This window comes from Ictalurus furcatus, chromosome 24 (genome assembly GCF_023375685.1).
Source record: "Ictalurus furcatus strain D&B chromosome 24, Billie_1.0, whole genome shotgun sequence".
Lineage (NCBI taxonomy): Eukaryota > Metazoa > Chordata > Actinopteri > Siluriformes > Ictaluridae > Ictalurus > Ictalurus furcatus.
The window spans coordinates 17,270,874-17,288,982 of record NC_071278.1 but is presented as its reverse complement, the minus strand read 5'-3'; the positions used below and the strand labels follow the sequence as shown (position 1 = coordinate 17,288,982).

Below are 18,109 nucleotides of genomic sequence, written 5' to 3'. Positions count from 1 at the left end.
ATATCTCATCCTATCTTATTACATTACAGTACAGTACATAGTACACTATAGTAGAGGATATTACAGTACATTACATAACAGTACACTATAGTAGAGAATATTACAGTACATTACATAACAGTGCAGTTTATTATAGCACATTACAATTCAGTACAGTATATTACACTACATAGAGGCACTATTCTTCATTCATGGTTTCCTTCAATGTACAGTACTGTTCAATGTGTACAGTACAGTACAGTTCAACCCACCAGGGGGTGCAGAGGACCACACACACACACACACACACACACCATTCAACATCAACCAAACAACAATAAATGGGGTAAAGTGAATAATTTCATCATCTCACTCTCATGACTGAATAAACTGATGAACTTATTAGTTTTGTAATTGTTACTATGACAATCACTCTTGGAACAATAGATTACTAGGACTCATTTCACTTTATGAATTTATGACTTTATGCTGTTATGTTGTCCACGATCAATTATTTACTTGTTTCACACAACACACAACTGTTTTGCTATTATGCTAACTGCCAGCTGTGGCACAGATCTTCAAAATTTCATGAACGAGATTAGACAAAGTCATTTTAAAATGTTTATTTAAAGGGAAAAAAAGATTTTAAAAAACAAACAAACAAACAAACAAACAAACAAAAAAAAAACCAATGTCAGACAGTTACACATGCAACAAATGAGCATAAGCAGCTTTATTGATCAATGTCATGAAATTTAGGCGGGTACTTTTCATCATGTATTTGTGCCAAGCTGTGAAAAATTAGCAGCAAACAAACAAACAATAAGACAAATACGAAATCTTATGTATAAATAATTTATGCACGAAACAAGGGTGGGGGTGTAAAATAAGGATAAAATTAAAATGGTAAAAAGAGCCATGGCCAGTAATGATACTCTCACTTTAATCTGGTTCAAGGAAATCTTGGATATATTCTCATTCAAAGCTTTAAACTGAAGCAGCAAAGGAAAATGAATTCAGGTATCTTTTTGTGATTCTGACTCAGTGGTAAAAGTAAACAAAAGTTCAAATGATAACGTCTAAATCCACTGACAGTAGCCATTTTTATGGTTTATAATATTGATTTACATTAGGTACTGACTATAGAAATCTGCTGTAGTTGTTGCTGATATTCAGTTGTCATATTAAGTCCATGAAAAGCTGCCAAATACCTCAGTTTCTCAAAAATGAAAGTTGATTAAGAATAATACAGGCAATCACTTCCATACCGGAAAAAAAAAGGCCGAAAAATCAATTGAAAAAAAAGAAAAAGAAATCTGTAACATTTCGATGCTTCTATGCATGTGTTATAAACCACGTGTTATGAGTACCATTTCAGGAACTGGTAAGTGCCAAGAACAGTAACTGAAATAAACAATGTAGATCAGAAATCCACACACCAGCTTTCAGAACAAATATCCCGACACCTACTGACAAAAACACATCACTGAACAAAACCTACTTCTGGTTACTGTGTATGGTTAAAATGCTGCTAAGCAGAAAGATAAGCAACAAAACAAATCAGTAAATATCAGAATGATCAATTAGGTAAAGATTACACAGAGCCACAAAGTATAATATAAATGCAAACAACAGCCTATTTTTTTTTTGTTTGTTTTTTTGTTATTAGGTTAAAGACATGGAAAATCAAGAAAGATAAAATATCTCACAAACAACTTGAAATAGTTCTTAATTTTCCAGTGAAATACAAAGTACAATGAAATCCATATGTGTGGTGGACACTAAAATGAAAAAGAAAGAAAAAAAGACCAATAATAGTTCATTATAGTCCTGGATACAGCTTGAAACAAGGCAGTTATTCCATTTTCAGAAAATGCGCAGTAATTTGGGGAATTCAGTAGAAGTACAGATTTGATCTGCACAGTGAGTCGGTTCCTTGGTTATTTGTAGCATTTAAGGCAAATTATGTGGAATCAGCAGGATTACCATTCATTATAAAGTAATTCAAGTCTAATATATGGCATATATATGTCATGAGGGCCCTAATTGAATTTGTTTTATATGGGAAATGTATGTTGAAAATAAAAACAAAAATGGAAAAGCAATATTGAAATCTTGAATGTTCCCTGTTGCGGTTCTCTAAACACAAATTTGCCCCATATTGATAGTGATTCCATTTCAAGTTTAGGAAATTCTTATATCATAGCACCATCAATACATTACCAGCTAAATAGGCAGGTTTCATTCTCACAAAACAATCTTTTCAATGTATTTCTATTAAAATGCAATAAATAAACTAAAAAAAAAAAAAAAAATCATAAAAAATAAAGTGGAGACAAAATATAAGGAAGATAAGAAATGAAAACAAAAGCAAAGTACCACTATCCAGCAAATACAATAAAAAATGTAAAATTGATAACTGATTAAATAAAACTCAACTGATTATATTTCAATTCCCAACTAAAGCAAAAGAAAACACTAAAGAAAAATAGTTCAATTCATTGTTTATGTCACCCTCGTGTATTGATCTTGAGAAAATATAGAGCAAATGAGAAATATAGAGGAAACTCCATTTTAATGTTTCACAAATATGGTGACTCGGGTGATTTTCAAGGTGCTATTTGTGACAAATGTCACATCTTAGTTTGTTACTATCTTAGTTTAACATTCCAAAGCTTTAGCCTTGAGCTCAGCTTTAATTCCAAGCCATTGTGACTTTATGTGAGACAGAAAAGGCTTAGTGCGGAATGAATGCTGTAATCAAACGAGTACAATTAGCACTTTCTAGTGTAAATATTTGTACTTTTTGACATCTAATGCCCACTAAAATAACAACAATCCTCATTTGCTCCTCATTTTGGGAGAGAGAAAGAACATGCTATGTCTGAACAAACAGTCATATTGAGGAACTGCCCAAAAGAGAAGAAGAGTTTTTAACAACACATGGAAAAAAACTGGAAGGAATGTTAGCGGTAAAGTGTCAGAAGCAACAGCAACCCAAAAAAAACAAAAAAAAAAAAAAAAAAAGACAAAACTGTCTCCATGTTTTATTATAAATCTGTATGTGTGGCAGCTTGGGAAACCCCTTGTCATTACGACTCTGTTGGAGTGCAGGAGCATCATGGACATTTTGACAGTCAGTATCTGATTAAAAACTGATTGGATTGTATGCTTATATGCATTTCACTACAGTATGTAACTATTCAACATAACATTCACCGTCTAAGAAAATCACACTTAGTTAGCAATGTTTTGGCAGACGTTTATCTTTAGGCAGACCTCTTTTCTTAAACTTGCTCCTTACCCAAAAGAAAATAAAAACATAAAAACATTGTTTTTGTGAAATATATTTATGATTTGTTAAATTTCTAGTCTTAATGTATGTTAGAGACAGAAAACCCCAATTTTGGTCAAAACCTTGTTTTTTTTTTGTGTTGTTTTTGTTTATGTTTTTTTGTTTTGTTTTCCCTATTTTTTGGCTGTTTTTCAGAGTTCAGCCACTGAGATATCTCACAGGTTTTTTTTTTCTCCCCAGATCGCCACACATATACGTGTCCAGAATGTCTTGTAGTCCTCTATGGACTTGAGTTTCAATCATGAAGACTTCATCAGCTCTGCTAAATAGCTGGAAATTTCCAACTACCTTACACCTGGATGTCATGAGACTGGGCTAACACTTGCATCTGGAAGTGTGAATTGATGTGAATGTTGCCTGTCTTTCAGGTATAGGCAGATAGCTTGGTCCTGCCCTGAGGAATTTGTTCTCCTGTTCATCTAAGTGGTTAATTTACTCACTTAACATACAATTCTGGAAATTCCTCATTATGCTGGACCGTGTTTATTATATTGTACTACAGATGAGTGGTGAAATGTCTTCACGCTTAAAACGCAAGTCCAGTTTTCTAGACTAAAAGACATTAATCATTCAAAACCTTCATAAATGTAAAAGTCCAGACTGTAACAGTGTTAATTGTTATAACGTCTGCTGATACCAGTAACCCGATGAACGTGTGTAAATATAGCCATAAATAGTCTGAAAGCAACATTTATTGTACTATGCTATTTTGGAATTAATACAGTGACTAGTTTGCAGACTTAATTTACTATGCACTAATGTTAAAACAAGATTAAACTGAAACAGATATGAAACCTGTTGAATCTATGCATAAACAACCATAAATAGACCTGAGTGTGTGTGGTAGAGTGAGTTATATTGATCAGATATTGTTCTTTACTATGAAAGGAAAAAAGTCCATCACAGATCACCTGTAAAATCAGAGCTATCTAATAAGTACGAACCAATGAGTCTACTGAGATCCTGAGTGTATGAAGGAAGCACCAGTGCTTATATGGATGAACCTGTGGATAAAGGCCTACGACACAGTATACGGGTGTTGTTCTCTTCTGTTTAGCCTCATCTTGGACCAAGCTCCTGGGCCACATCCTACATTTCTAAAGCAGCATTCTTCCTTCTTCTTTTCCTTCCCCTTTCTGACTCATCTGAAGAGCCAGACAAAAAGCTGGATACGTCTCTGAGCTACCTGGCTATCATCAATCCAGACTTGAGTGAATTGGAAAATGGAAGGATGAAATGGAAGTTCAAACTGAATGTACAAGTCCTGAATTTCTGCAAAAAAAAACACAGTTATTACATAACCCTTCGTCAACCTCTGCAAACACTCTTAATCTCTCAAAACGACCCTTTCACGCCTCATTCATTGTCTCTAAAGCTAGACATTTTCTACTTGCTCGAGCATTACTGCACTACAATTATTTTTTTTTTTCAAATCACCTGCCAGTTACGCTTCTTCGTGCTCTTATAACAAATCGTTTCAACTGTAAAATCCTACCCAGTGAGGGTCAGCCCTCAAACTACATAAGGCGTTACTACTCCATTTACACAACAACAGGGTGCATACATACTGTAGAATATACGAGTCATACATACAAGTCCCTACACCTTCAAGTCAACTAAAATTAAGACTTTACCCCAATAAGTCATCAACAATCAACACTGATATTAAAAATAATTGAACAGTGTAGAAAGAACAAGTTGTGTAGATATAGACTATAATGTGTTGCTATATTATTAGAAGTGTAAGAGCCAGGTTTCCAGACACTAATTTACACTGGTCAAGACTGGTTTATGCTTCTTTCCAGAGATCAGAAAAGCAATTCAGATAGGAGGGAGGGGTGCAACACAATTTGGAAAAGTTTCGCTTCAAAACTGAATGTCCAACTGGGCCACCCAGTTGTGCTTCTATTGGCTAGCAGTAGGAAAGCCGTGGGAACCGGTGGCAGCTTCAACCCAGTGACAGTTTTTGAAGACGATCCGGTCTGAAAGTGGTCTGAGATGCAATGTTGTGCTGTATTAGTTAACTACATTTCCCAGCAGCAAGTTGGGAACATGTCAGTGAGCTTGTCAAGAGTTCAACTCTTTTAGCCAAACACTATTAATAACAGCCAAAAATGTTTCATTTTCTTGATGTTGCTTTTAGAAAATATATTTTAAATAAGTTGAGTTATGGACATGATTCATTCATTCATTTTCAGCAACTGCTTTATCCTGGTCAGGGCTGTAAAGGTTCCACTGGGAGCAAAGTGGAAATGCACCAAAAACATTTGCATTTACACCAATTTAAAGTACCCAATCTGGTGACTGGCATGTTTTTAGGAGGTCTGATGAAGCCTTTGTACCTGGAGGAAACCCACATAAATATGTGAAGCTCATTATCAAGCCATGGAGCAGTGAAGCAGGATGCTACCTGATGCAACACTACTTTCTGTAAACCACATTTACATAAAATGGTCTTGGAGAAAAAAAAACTGTTTCTATGCGATCAGTGTTTAGAATTTTTATGTAAAATAGCTTGTGTTGCAGATAACTCTATTTTGAAAAAATATCTTGCCCAACACTGCTGAGATGGTGCGGTTCAATATCATGTTCCACAGATGAGCCCACACTAAGAACTTCAATGTCTTCATCTATGTCATCACTACTTTGTGTTTACTACCTCGTTTTCAGAAATTCTATAAAATATTCATGATGAAGCATAAACCAGACTTTAGTCTGTGTCCAGAAAACCAGCCTGAAGTGTTGGGTGTCTGCTGGATTAATAAAGGGTCATCAAGGCCTCGACAGTGGTGAGGGCTTAAACCGTAGTTGTGTGATTTCTCATTCTCCGTAAGGCACTGAATTAAATGTGCTGTCAAGGTCCACAAAGACCAGCCTTGGGGGATATACCGACAGATAATTTACCGAAATGCTTGACTCTGGGCACTTTTAGAGCATGAGCAAAAGAGTGTGTGTGTGTGTGTGTGTGTGTGTGTGTGTGTGTGTGTGTGTGTGTGTGCAACTCCATCTTATAGAGTGTGGTTCTGTTCAACAGACCCACATTAGCAGTGAAACCTATATGGTTTTTCAGGATTCAAATATGATATTGAGTCAGTCACAGGCAGTGAACTTGCTGATCTAGAGCAGTGTGAATTATTCAGCTAAGAATTAGCTAAGTCCTGGCAGTTATATTTTTATGGCATTCGTCAAGACAGAGTGATCCCTGGCAACATGGTGTAGCAGCCTCTGTATCAGGTATCTGGCAGTGGAGTTTCCTCTGAGCAGAGGGACTTCCTGCTAAGGAAGACAGGCAGGCAGGAAAGCAGCTTTTGATGTTTTTTTTTTTTTTTTTCGCAGGCAGTGACACTGATATTACCTGCTGCAGTGAAAATGCATCAACCAAAAATTGCGGTAATACTTCAACGAGGCCTAAAAGCAGCATGTAATGCGGCGATGGAAGACAAGTTCAAAAAGGGGCTTGTGCCAGTGAGTCTATAAAAATAAGGAAAGTTTTTCAAGCAGCTCTCTCCTCCAGGGAGGGCTTTTTGCTCGGGAAGGGTTGGGCATAGAGACTCTTGCTGGTGCTGTCCAGGCTCTGAAAGTATGGGTGAGACAGGGCATCATAAGCCGATATCCTTCGGCCTGGGTTGAACGACAGAAATTTCTGTGAAGATTGAGAAAAAATTTGCATTAAATTCTCTTAATATGCTAGAAAAGCAATCTAAAATGAAGACATGTTTGTTTGATGCAAGGACTGTAGATTTTATTTACGGAAAAGATTAAAGTAAAGGGTGGGTTGCATCAACAAAGAATTTTTTGGTAAGTTTAATTTTCATTCGAATAACTTTTTAACTGATTAAAATCTTCACTTAAGACCTTGACCTGTGATTATTTCTAGCTGTCGACCAGGGATGAATTTGTAAATCAGAGAAAAGTTGGTGCAACTGGATTAAAAGATCAAATTCAATTCAATCCAAGTTAAAGCTTAATCTTGTTTGGTACAACCCAGGCTTATAGCCTTAAAACCACTTGATAATGAGCAATACTCCAGATACATACAAGTAGAAGTGATTTTCCAAGCTCATCCATATCAGGCACCAGGTCTTCTAGAGGCTGAGGGGGGCGAGGGGGAAAGGCACTCTGAGGCAAACCCACTTCCTGGGGCCAGTCTTCAGGTGGAGGGACTCCAACCACGCTGGAATCATCGATACCACCACCACCACCATCATCATCATCATCATCATCACCATCATCAACAGCAGCAGCAGCAACACAAGCATCTCATCATGCTCACTAACATGATTCCTTGTTGTGTTTGCACTCATTATGTTTATAACACATTTGCATCACAACTTTCTAGAAGTGCTGCGGGTGTCATAAGTACTGTTAAACCTTTTCCATTTGAAAATATGTATTACTGTATTGGTTAAAGCCATATATTTACCGTAATGCTCATCTATCACCTAAAGAGGATTTATTAATCAATTAAAATCATACTTACTCAAAAATCTTGCCCAACTGGTCAACATCAGAATTCCCACGGAAAAGCGGTCTAAAAGAGAGCAAAATCGAATACAGAGGTTAGTAAAATGACGCTTAGCACTAAAAGAGGTGTATGTTGTTAAATATACTTCTTTCATGATTACAAGCAACTCTCATAGATACAGCATATATTTAATTCATTAGTGATTGTAGATTAGATTAGAAGTGTATTAAAGTTTCTTACTATAAATATGGTTCTGACCTAAACTCAAAGCTTTAAAAACTGTCACTATTATGACTGGTACCACACAGTTTGAATAATAGCATGCAAGCTTATAAACACAGGGTTACAAAGTGTACTCTGTAAAACACAGTGTAAACACTTTGCGTCTGTGGCATTCACACATTTAAATGTTGTGAACAGGGTCTGTTAACACTGTAAGATGCTTTCGTGCAGACATGAGTATATAGAAAGAGGAGAGAAGAAAAATCCCCTGGAAAAAGCCAGCCATGTCATATAGCAGTACTGATGTGAGGAGCTACACTCCTGTTAATGCTGTAGTTTCCTGGCCGAGAGAGAGAGAGAGAGAGAGAGAGAGAGAGAGAGAGAGAGAGAGAGAGAGAAGACTGAGGGCTTTTTTCAGCACATGATGAGATGAAGCGGCACTCGTTTTGGAGTCTTCTTGCCTGGACCACTGCTGCTTGCGGTGGCTTTGGCCCGTCACGATGCCTGTAGGCGGGCATGCTTCCCTTGGCATGCTCACAAATTCCAGTCACTATTACTGAATCCGAACCACATTCACCATGGTGGGGTGGGGGGTGTGGGGGGTGAGGGGGCGGAAAGCTATTTATCCCTGTAGTCTGCTTTGGCTGTCTGTATGCCGCTGTGTGGGGGAACAGCAACGAGCCATGAGAAATAGTGGCTCGGACTATCTAAAAAACATCAGAAAGAGTCTGCGAGCAGCTATAACAAGTCCTGCTCTCACACATGGCATCTATATTCTATCCCTGAATTTCACTGTAATAGAATGCGTCTGTGGCACGCTCTGTAGTTTTCACCAGAGGTCGCTCTACTACAGCGAACATCTGAGATCAGCACGAGGCCTTTCAATACACAACAGTGCGGAACTCAACTGACTGTAACGAGACAAAGAGGCGGCTCAGACCACATGTTAGCTCTCTGCTTCATCTAACCGCTGCCTAACATCACCTCGGAAAGTTCATTCTGACTCAATCAGACGTGCATTTTACCCGCTGGAGTAATTACGCTGTCAGAGTGTCTTCTGGCTAGTCAGACAATCATTATTTCAAGTACAACCTTCATATCTTCCTGTCAGATTTCAGATTCTAAACATTCTTTATAAGTCAGAAGTGAAACCAACATAAATAAATCAATCTTCTCTTTTGCTAACTGTGTGTCATCAGAATGGACCAAACTTACATGTCATTTATTTCCCAAAGGGTGAAAGCCAAGAGTTCAAATTGTGAAATGTTCACAGTCTAACTGGGCAAAACTGAGAAAACCAGTCCTATTTTCTAGCAGCATGGGAAAAAAAAACACAGTAATCTAGCCTGCGTCATGCCAAAACATGTATGCTTGAAATTCACTGAAGCTGCATTCTCCCCTGCACCAAGCCTACTTATTAATCTGAATGAAGAAGGGAGCATTTTTGTTGTTGTTGTTGTTGTTGTTGTTTTGTGCACAAGGCTGATATTATGCATCCTGACTGAGTGGGCACAGCCGCAGCACCACACCAGTCCAGGACACACAGCTGAGTCACACTCCAAGTGCCAGTCCCTCTGTCCACATTCCGCACTGATAGCCAGTGGAATGCTCCAGTGTGTGTGTGTGTGTGTGTGTGTGAGTTAACACGAAAGCATTTATGTTTGAAGAAACATGTAGACACAATGCATATTTGTGAAAAAGTAAACAAGGACGTCTTCTTAAGAAGTCAGCGCTCACAGTGAACCGTTGGATGGGTGGAATGTCAACAGCATTATCGATATAATTCATAAACCCGGTGACTAATCGTTCTGCCATCTCAGATATACAACTCCCACTGACTTAAAGATATGCTCTGAAATCAAGGAAATTAGGCCACCCAGGTGAACTGCATTGGAGGACTGCAATAAACAGTACGTCAGATGTGTTATGTTGAAAAGGACTTCCTCCTTGGTTGATACAACAAAAAAAAGATCCCCTCCAGGCTGTACACCTTGCTCCCCAAAACCCATTTTCAACCGTAAATAAAACAATAAACCAGACAGAGTGTTGCTAGCTCAGGTGCGCCATGTCTTTATCATTCTCCAGTGACTTTTAAACCCCATTACTCAAATCTGTGAATGCAGTGCACTTCTCAGACAACAGAATGGAAGCGCTGGAAAAGCTTCTCCCAGGTGCCTTTTAATCTGCAACAGGTGGCCTTTTTAAAAAGTCTTCTCAAGAAAAGAGAGAGAGAGAGAGAAAAGGAGGCGTACTGCATGGATCAAAGCGTCTCCCTTCTGCCCTCTGGCACTCTTGGAGGTAGGCCAGTAGCCCAGCGCGGTGGCTTTTTTTCTTAGGGTATTGTGTCAGTGAGACAGCCTTACCTGTACAACACCTCACGTTACACAACCTGCTGAGGACCTGTCTTGTGCACACAGTAACACACACCTTTCTCAGTCAAGTCACACGTTTTGCTCAGTCAAACTCAGTACTAACCCCCTACCTAAGGCTGTTACTATTAATTCATTTTCTCAGACTAGAACATTTTGAATGCTGCAAATAAAATGAAGTAGAGTTTGTAAAAAAAATTGTTGCTGATGTTTGAACAAATACTTTGTACATAAAAATTAATACCGTCGTCTGGGATATCATTCTTTAGTGCCAAAACAGCATGTGAATGGCTCAGGAAGCATTTATAAATCAACCATGAATGCAGCGACTGGCAGGAGTGTGCATTTAAAAAAAATCTTATCATAAGAAGCATGAACCAGTGAATCAAATCACAATAATTAGTGCACTGAACTGAATCAAATCTTTCTATTTGCTTTGTTTACTTTGGAGCTCAATGGAAAACCAACGAGTTGTGAATCAAATCGTTTCGTGATTCATGAACCAAATAGAATCACTACGTCTCCTTGACCTTAACCTTCGGTCCTTCTGTCACAAGATCATTTGAAAGGTCTGCAGAATGTAGTATGCAGCATAATAATAATAATAATAATAATAATAATAATAATCTTGTTATTTCAACTTCCTGAACTGAAGTTTGCATAATTGCATATTACAGTTAGGCCTGTTAGGATGTGAAACACAGGATGTGTGTGAGTAGATCTGCAATCTGGCCTCCCCATCATACACATCTCCCTCCTCAAGAGTGTTGAGAGGAAGACATCAGCCCCCACATCCTCCCCAGCACAATGAGGGACACTCAGCCAGCCATCGACAAGTAGGAAACACACGTGTGTTAAAACAAATTTGGCATACATTTCATTGCACCCACACCCGCCCACGCTGCAATATTATCGCCCGAAACCCACCTGGGGTCTTTCTGCCGTTACACAGAAAGAAAGGACGTGTCTCTTATTGGTGGCGGTTAGGGGAAGGAAATTCAGATTGCAGATTGAGCTCGCAGTTTAAATGCACCCTTCCCTTCACAGGAATAACTGCTTATCTTAAACAGAGTGGTGCTTTTCATTCATTCTTTCCCTATTACGATTGAGTTCATAATTTACAGACTGGCCACAAATTATAGGGAAAAAAATAACATCAAGTCTCTTAGTAAGGTTTTAGGTCACCACAGGTGACCAGAAGAGCATCAGTGTGCCTTGGCACAGATTCTACAAGTCTTTGGAACTGTGCTTAAGTGACAAACACCATGCTTCCAAATGATATTCCCTCAATTGCTCAGTTTGATGGTGCTCATCTCCCATCAGTGTTTAATTGGCTTTGAGATCTGACTGTGAAGTCTACGGCATGTGATTTACATCATTTTCATCCTCATCAATTCATTCAGTGAGCCCTCATGTCCTGTGGATAGGGGCGGAGTTATCCAGGAAGAGACCACTCCCATCGGGATAGAAATGTTTCATCATAGAATAACGATGATCAGTGATGCAGTGACACTTCCCTCTAAGGGGAACACAACAAGTGGATCCAAACCATGTCAGCAAAATGCCTGCAGCATAACAGATCCACAGTTTCCTACACATGAGTATCGTAATGGTGCAACTTATGTAAATTACAAAATTTCCAGTAAACACAGTACTCATAGGCCATTGAGCAGCAGGTCAACAGAGACAGTTGCTACAGCCGACATTGAGGAACATGGCACTTGAAGTTCTCGCATGCCTTCTGCAACCACAGCACATGGTATTTCCCCAACAGTTTAACAACCCCAACTGACCACAAAAATGTGTTCACGATGAAGAACAGGGCATTTAAAAAGCTTTTCTACATTCAATGTGAAACTGAGGAATAGTTACTAATACATTGCCTGAAACAGCTCATGCGGTGTTGCCCTGCTTACACAGTCTGATGCAAATCACTGAAATCGATTCAAAATAAGATTGATAAACTGAAATATCACTGACTTCTATAGAGATTAACACTGTTTACACTTGAGGATAAACTATAAACTAAGACACTGTAGTGTTAGTCACCGTGGCTTTGAAGCTGTAACCAAAGGTCAGAAGCTGAACACGTGCTGCTTCTGTTTTATTTTTGAGTGCACGCCAAGTAGTGAACAACTGTCAATGCTGGGCTCCCAACTGAGCAATCAGGTCACCTAGGCTCGACGTGTTTCTTTCAGTCTAAATGAGCACACGCGCTTTGAACATCATATATGCGTCACTTAATCTCATTCCCATCTGTGAGACTGCAGAAGGTGTGAGTTTAAGGGTGAAAAGGGTATGTGTGTGTGGGAAATGCTCTGATAAGTGGTTTAACTGGATGTGTTTTCCTCACCTTCTTCTGAACATCTCAGCAAAGATGCAGCCCACACTCCACAGATCCACTGGGGTCGCGTAGCTCGACTGCAGGAGCACTTCTGGAGCTCGATACCAAAGAGTGACCACCTACAGTACAACACAAGCGTCACATATATTGTCACATGCAGACAGTTCATATAGGGACACAAGGACAATCGTTAGCATCACAGATTCTGTGCATATGTCTTTATTAATATTTAGCAAAGATGCTCACAAATACACACTGCACTTTTGTTTCTGTGCCCCCGTGTCTATGAGTTATGTAAGGTATGAAGTCATATCTGGCAGTGCAAGCCTCCAAATGCTCATTTTGGTATGCCAAGATTGCACAAATTTCACAGAGAGTCACTACCCTGCTGAGGAAAAAACAAAAAAAAAACTAAAACCAGAATGCTCACTCCACTTTTGCTAGCTTTCCAAACTTACTGACCAGATAAACCAGTATGAGACAGCACTAACTAATATAAATCAGCATCCTGTTTTCCCCGTTTTGTTTTTCCAACAGGGCGTGGATATTTCTCAAGGCCGCTATGGAGCCTAAAGCCTTTAATGACTAATCAAACTATTCAAATCTGACTGCTGCTTTTTCTCACTTAAACCCATGTTTAGTCCTTAAACTCTGTGACTCTTAGCCTTACAGCTGCAGCAGACGGCACATACAGCTGAGCAGCTACAGTAGGGAGAGCTTCCAGACAAAACTCAGTGACCCCGTTCCAGTAAAGTGGACGACTTCCAGGTGCTTTCCCTCTCCAACATGCCGTCCTCCCATGGGCTCGCAGCCCAGAAACCCTCAGGCTTATCAGCCAAATCAGCCGTCCCTGTGTTTGTAAGCAAAGCCTGGGGTGTATATCGGGGGCGCGTATCATAAAATGTGCCAAAGGACTCAGCGCTAAGAGAATGATGCGCTTAATGAGTGCTGGTGTGGGAAGGAAGCTGTGAACAGCACACGGGCCGTATGTCCCTGATTAGAGCTTAATTAGAGCTATACGCAGCAATTCAGACGGAGAGGAACTGTTCAACTGAAGCACGGTATATTAAAAAAACAATTACAGAATAAAACATGATGGGGTGGGTCATTATAGGAAGAGAATCAATTGCAGGGTAGCGTTATGAGGCATGGATTCTTTTCCTTTTACAGCAGTGTGTTTTATTCCTCTTATACCACAAAAACTTGTTAAGGGTTACAAGGTTTTTTTTTATTTGGACACATCCTATCAAAAAAAAAAATAAAATAAATGTATTTACTGTCACATTTAAGGTTGCAGAACATGGAACAGCAGTTATTAACACTCATTCCCCGACTTTCTCTTCACGCTTGTTTATAAGAAAAGCCACAAACTGATAACATTTTACAATAACAGTAAATAAATAATCATGCAGCAATACCTGAATTAATATTTACTTAAATATGAACTAATGATGAGTTAAGGCAGGTACTAATCACAAAATAAATGAAGAGCTAACCTTAACTATGACATGTGTCTTATGAATTCATGCGTGAATCATGAGCACCTCAATCATGAGTAGATCTTAGTGCATGATGGTTAGTTAACTTATTAATTAACACGAAGGGGTGAACTAATCAAACATGCTCTATAAGGAAGGATATGAATTAAATGTTATTTCAATTTTAACTTGATATACGAGCGAGGTCTTGCAATACGGGTACCTGTAGTACGCATACGCTGCTTTGTCTGCCGAGCGTCACGTGATCACTACTGAGCCGATGGTTCTACTCTCACATGCTCGGTCTCAGTCAGCGTGCCTCACTTGTATAGTCGACATCCGTGTGAGCGTGTTGTAACTGTTGTGACTGTGTAGTAACTGTACTGCGACAATGGCCCCCATGAAGAAAAAATTTGAAAAGGAAGGCGATAAGAAAAAGGAGATGATTACGGTGGAAGTTAAGAAGGAAATCATCGAGAAGCACAAACGAGGTATGCGAGTAGCTGAGTTGCGAGTAGTCAGTTGTCGATGAAATTGTGTCCTTGGGGAAGACCACGGGACTGGAGGTGAATGAAGACGACATTCAAGAGCCGGTGGAGGAACGTGGCCAGGAGCTGACCACCGACGAACCGATGGATCTGCATCACGAGCAACAGCAAGAGGTTATGGAGGAGGTCTCGTCTGAGGAGGAGGAGGAGGACGAGGAGAAAAAGACGGAGAAATCCCTCACTTCAAATGAGATTAGGGAGGTGTGTAAAATGTGGGAAACAGTGCAAAATGTTGTAGAAAAGCACCACCCGAGTAAGACTGTAGCAGTGCGAGCGATGAATCTGTTTAACGACAATGCAATGTCACATTTCCGCGAAATCCTTAAAAGGAGGCAAAAGCAAGTGTCACTGGATAGGTTCCTTGTTAACGTCGTACAAAAAGAAAAAGATTCCGGCGAGCCAACAGACAGCAGTGATTCCATCAGTAACAGTGAAAGTCGTCCTACACGATAATTAATAAATTCGATTACTTTAAATTAAATCAGAGTTCTGAAGTTCGAAAATGAACAGCGTCTGACCAATCAGGTACAACAATTCAACAGCATTGTGGTATAAGTATAAATGGACTGATATGTTCTCGTTGGAAAAAGTACAAATTGTGTATGCCATCAATGTATTCCAAAACATTGATACATTACATTTCTCAATATGGATTTCCTACATAAACGGCCTTCATAAATTTACTCAAAACTTGTGGTCGCTTCACTCATTTGTGGCTTAAATCTTTTATAGCCTCTGACTGTGCAAACGTAAAGGTCTTCGTGCAAGACCAGTGTGAATGGAATCAAATTTAAAACCCACATTTTTCATGTGTAAAAGGAGTTATTTTTAAGCGCCGACACTTTCTCAAGTTAGTCTTCCTGATTAAGAGGAACTGGAGAGGAAACCAGTGATGAAACTTGTTGGTCTCTTTGTTGTCATGTGACTGAAACATAGGCACATGATTCATTCGAAAATAGCTGCTCTCCATCATCATTCAAAATCAGACTCCATTCAGATGGTTCCGTCTTATGACTATTGGAGCGGTGGTATGATCTAAGTTGCTCAGATCGATATTAACTCAACAAGAACACTGATAAAATGATTACGATAGCATGACAGGCTACAGTGAGTATGTCACAGTAAACAGTTTCATAAATAGGTTTATAAATAGCACCTGAGAATACTCACTACACAAATTTGCATTCAAAATATGCTAGTTAGTTCTATATTTTAGCTTTAGTGTATACTCTACACTAACGCTAGCTCTATAAGTAGCAGTACTGGAGGAGTGCTGTTTAACTTCTAGGAAGAACCACAGCTGAAGTATATCCGCTTTTCTCAGCGCTGTGAGTTTGTGGTGTGGCCTTCGATTAACACACACATACACACATTCTACTCCTATGGTACACATGCTATAGCTGTGCAAAACTCGCCGGCAAAGATTCAGCTACTGAGGTGCTATTGTTGTATTTATTTAAAACATAAAACTGCACTGATCAGAAGAAAGTTAACAAAGCGCTATAGATCCATTATGAGTAAATAGGCTTTATGAGCAATATTGAAACACACTAAAACTGGTGCTAAAAAGACCTAGCAACACATTGCGACCATAAACATTGTACATTAGTTTTCATTTGGTCACTTGCCTGTAAAACTGTTTCGCATGACATTTACACACAGCAGGATTCCTTTGTTAAATGGCACATGCCACCATCTGCATGACTACTGGCTCCTCACAAAACACAACTCGGTGATTATGATGAAACACAGTGCCTTAAGAAAGTTTTCACCCCCTTGGTTTTGCACCTTCAAAGTGGTAGGCATGTTGTGTAAATCAAATGGTACAAACCCCAAAGAAATCCATTTTAATTGCACATAATTGTTGAAATGCAACAAAACAAGAAAAACACCAAGGGGGATTAATACTTTCGCAAGGCACTGTAAAATGAAATGCAGTGGGTGTGAGGTGAAGGTAAATAAATGGCCTTGTCTGCATTCCTCATTAGATCGTTTGTTTTCCTTACAATATGAAGTCACAAAGTGCAGAACTATTGAGCCAGCAGTTAAAACTAAATTCCAATGTATTTCTCAAAAAGACATTTTTCATGCATGCTTCACATTCTTTCAAAACTATTTTGGTGTGAAGTGCAAACTGTTAAAGATCAACTCCTGAGCAGCTTTTTCCCTGTCATGGTCACGCTTCTGTATTCAAACAGCATCACCTATCACTGGTCTGATGTAATTACTAACGAAGCGGGGAGGGGTTCAGGGAGGGGGGAAATAGGGGTGTCAGGGGTCACCAACAGAAAGACACTGCTTTTTATTTATTTGCTAGCGGGCACCTTATAAAGATATTTTGGTCTTTTTCACAATCTAAAAACTTGATGCAAAATGTCTGGGTATGTTAATTCCAAGGAGACGCAGACGACTCTATAAAGCCTGTTTTGTGGCAGAAAGTCACGGACTGTTCTGTAACACAGCCTGTTTTGTCTCTCTCGTGTCTTTATTTTGACTCTGCACGTGTTTAAATGTGAGTCAATGGATTTTTGAAAAGAAATTAAAAGTTAAAAGCTCATTGAAGTGTTAACCGCTAACCGGCATCACTTTGATAAATGTTCATTTAGATGACTCTACACATACTGAGCTGATTTTGTTAGGCTATTAAACTTTTATTTGATTGTATCGAGTGGTATTGCACGTTTATAACAATCAGTCCAATAAAGACAATTTAAACAATATATTTCTTTACTTATAGTGAGAAAGCAACCAAATGAAACTCGGCCTTATTTTTTACTCCAGGATTTAGATGTCAACCCCAAATGTCAACCCACTTGGGGATGTGATTAAAATTATACTGCTGCATATATAGTGTTGTTTGAATTCTTTTTCACTGTCAACATTAATATTTTTACTGTTGTGTTTGTAGTTTTTTTTTTACAACATAGTATTTGTTACATAGCTAATTGCTAACCATTTCTTAAGCTAACTGCTAATCATTTGGTTTCGAAGGAAATCAGGTTCTTGCAAATGAAATAGCATCTGCCTTCTCATCAGAAAATTGTTCACCCCATCATCCGAAGAGTGCAATTTTGAATTTGCCAACGTAGTGCTGTGGCATCGTCAGGATTCGAGTCTCTCTGGGCACTCTCTGAATGGGAGAAGAGGGCGCAAAACGCTTTCTTCCGAGTGTGCTGCATTGCACTGTGAGTGGCAGTTTAGCAAAATGCCTGACTACACATGTCTCGGAGGGAGCACATGTTAGCCTTCACCCTCCCTTACTGTGGACTTACTGTTCCATGATATGGCAGAGCTGGCTAGTGGTTGGGAATTGGCGGATGACCAAAATCAGGGGGGGAATTTTTGT

General features: G+C 39.1%; 1 protein-coding gene across 1 annotated transcript in view; it reads right to left on the bottom strand.

The window, feature by feature from the left end:
* Positions 1-590: 590 nt before the first annotated feature.
* cdk6 (cyclin-dependent kinase 6) overlaps positions 591-18,109 on the bottom strand; it is a 42,954-nt gene continuing 25,435 nt past the window's right edge. Inside the window, exons 5-8 of the mRNA XM_053612459.1 lie at positions 12,747-12,856; positions 7,818-7,868; positions 7,376-7,511; positions 591-6,980 (exon numbers count right to left, since the gene is read on the bottom strand). Coding sequence (XP_053468434.1) covers positions 6,831-6,980; positions 7,376-7,511; positions 7,818-7,868; positions 12,747-12,856 — 447 coding nt within the window. The 3' untranslated portion in view covers positions 591-6,830. The remainder of the gene's footprint in view (positions 6,981-7,375; positions 7,512-7,817; positions 7,869-12,746; positions 12,857-18,109) is intronic.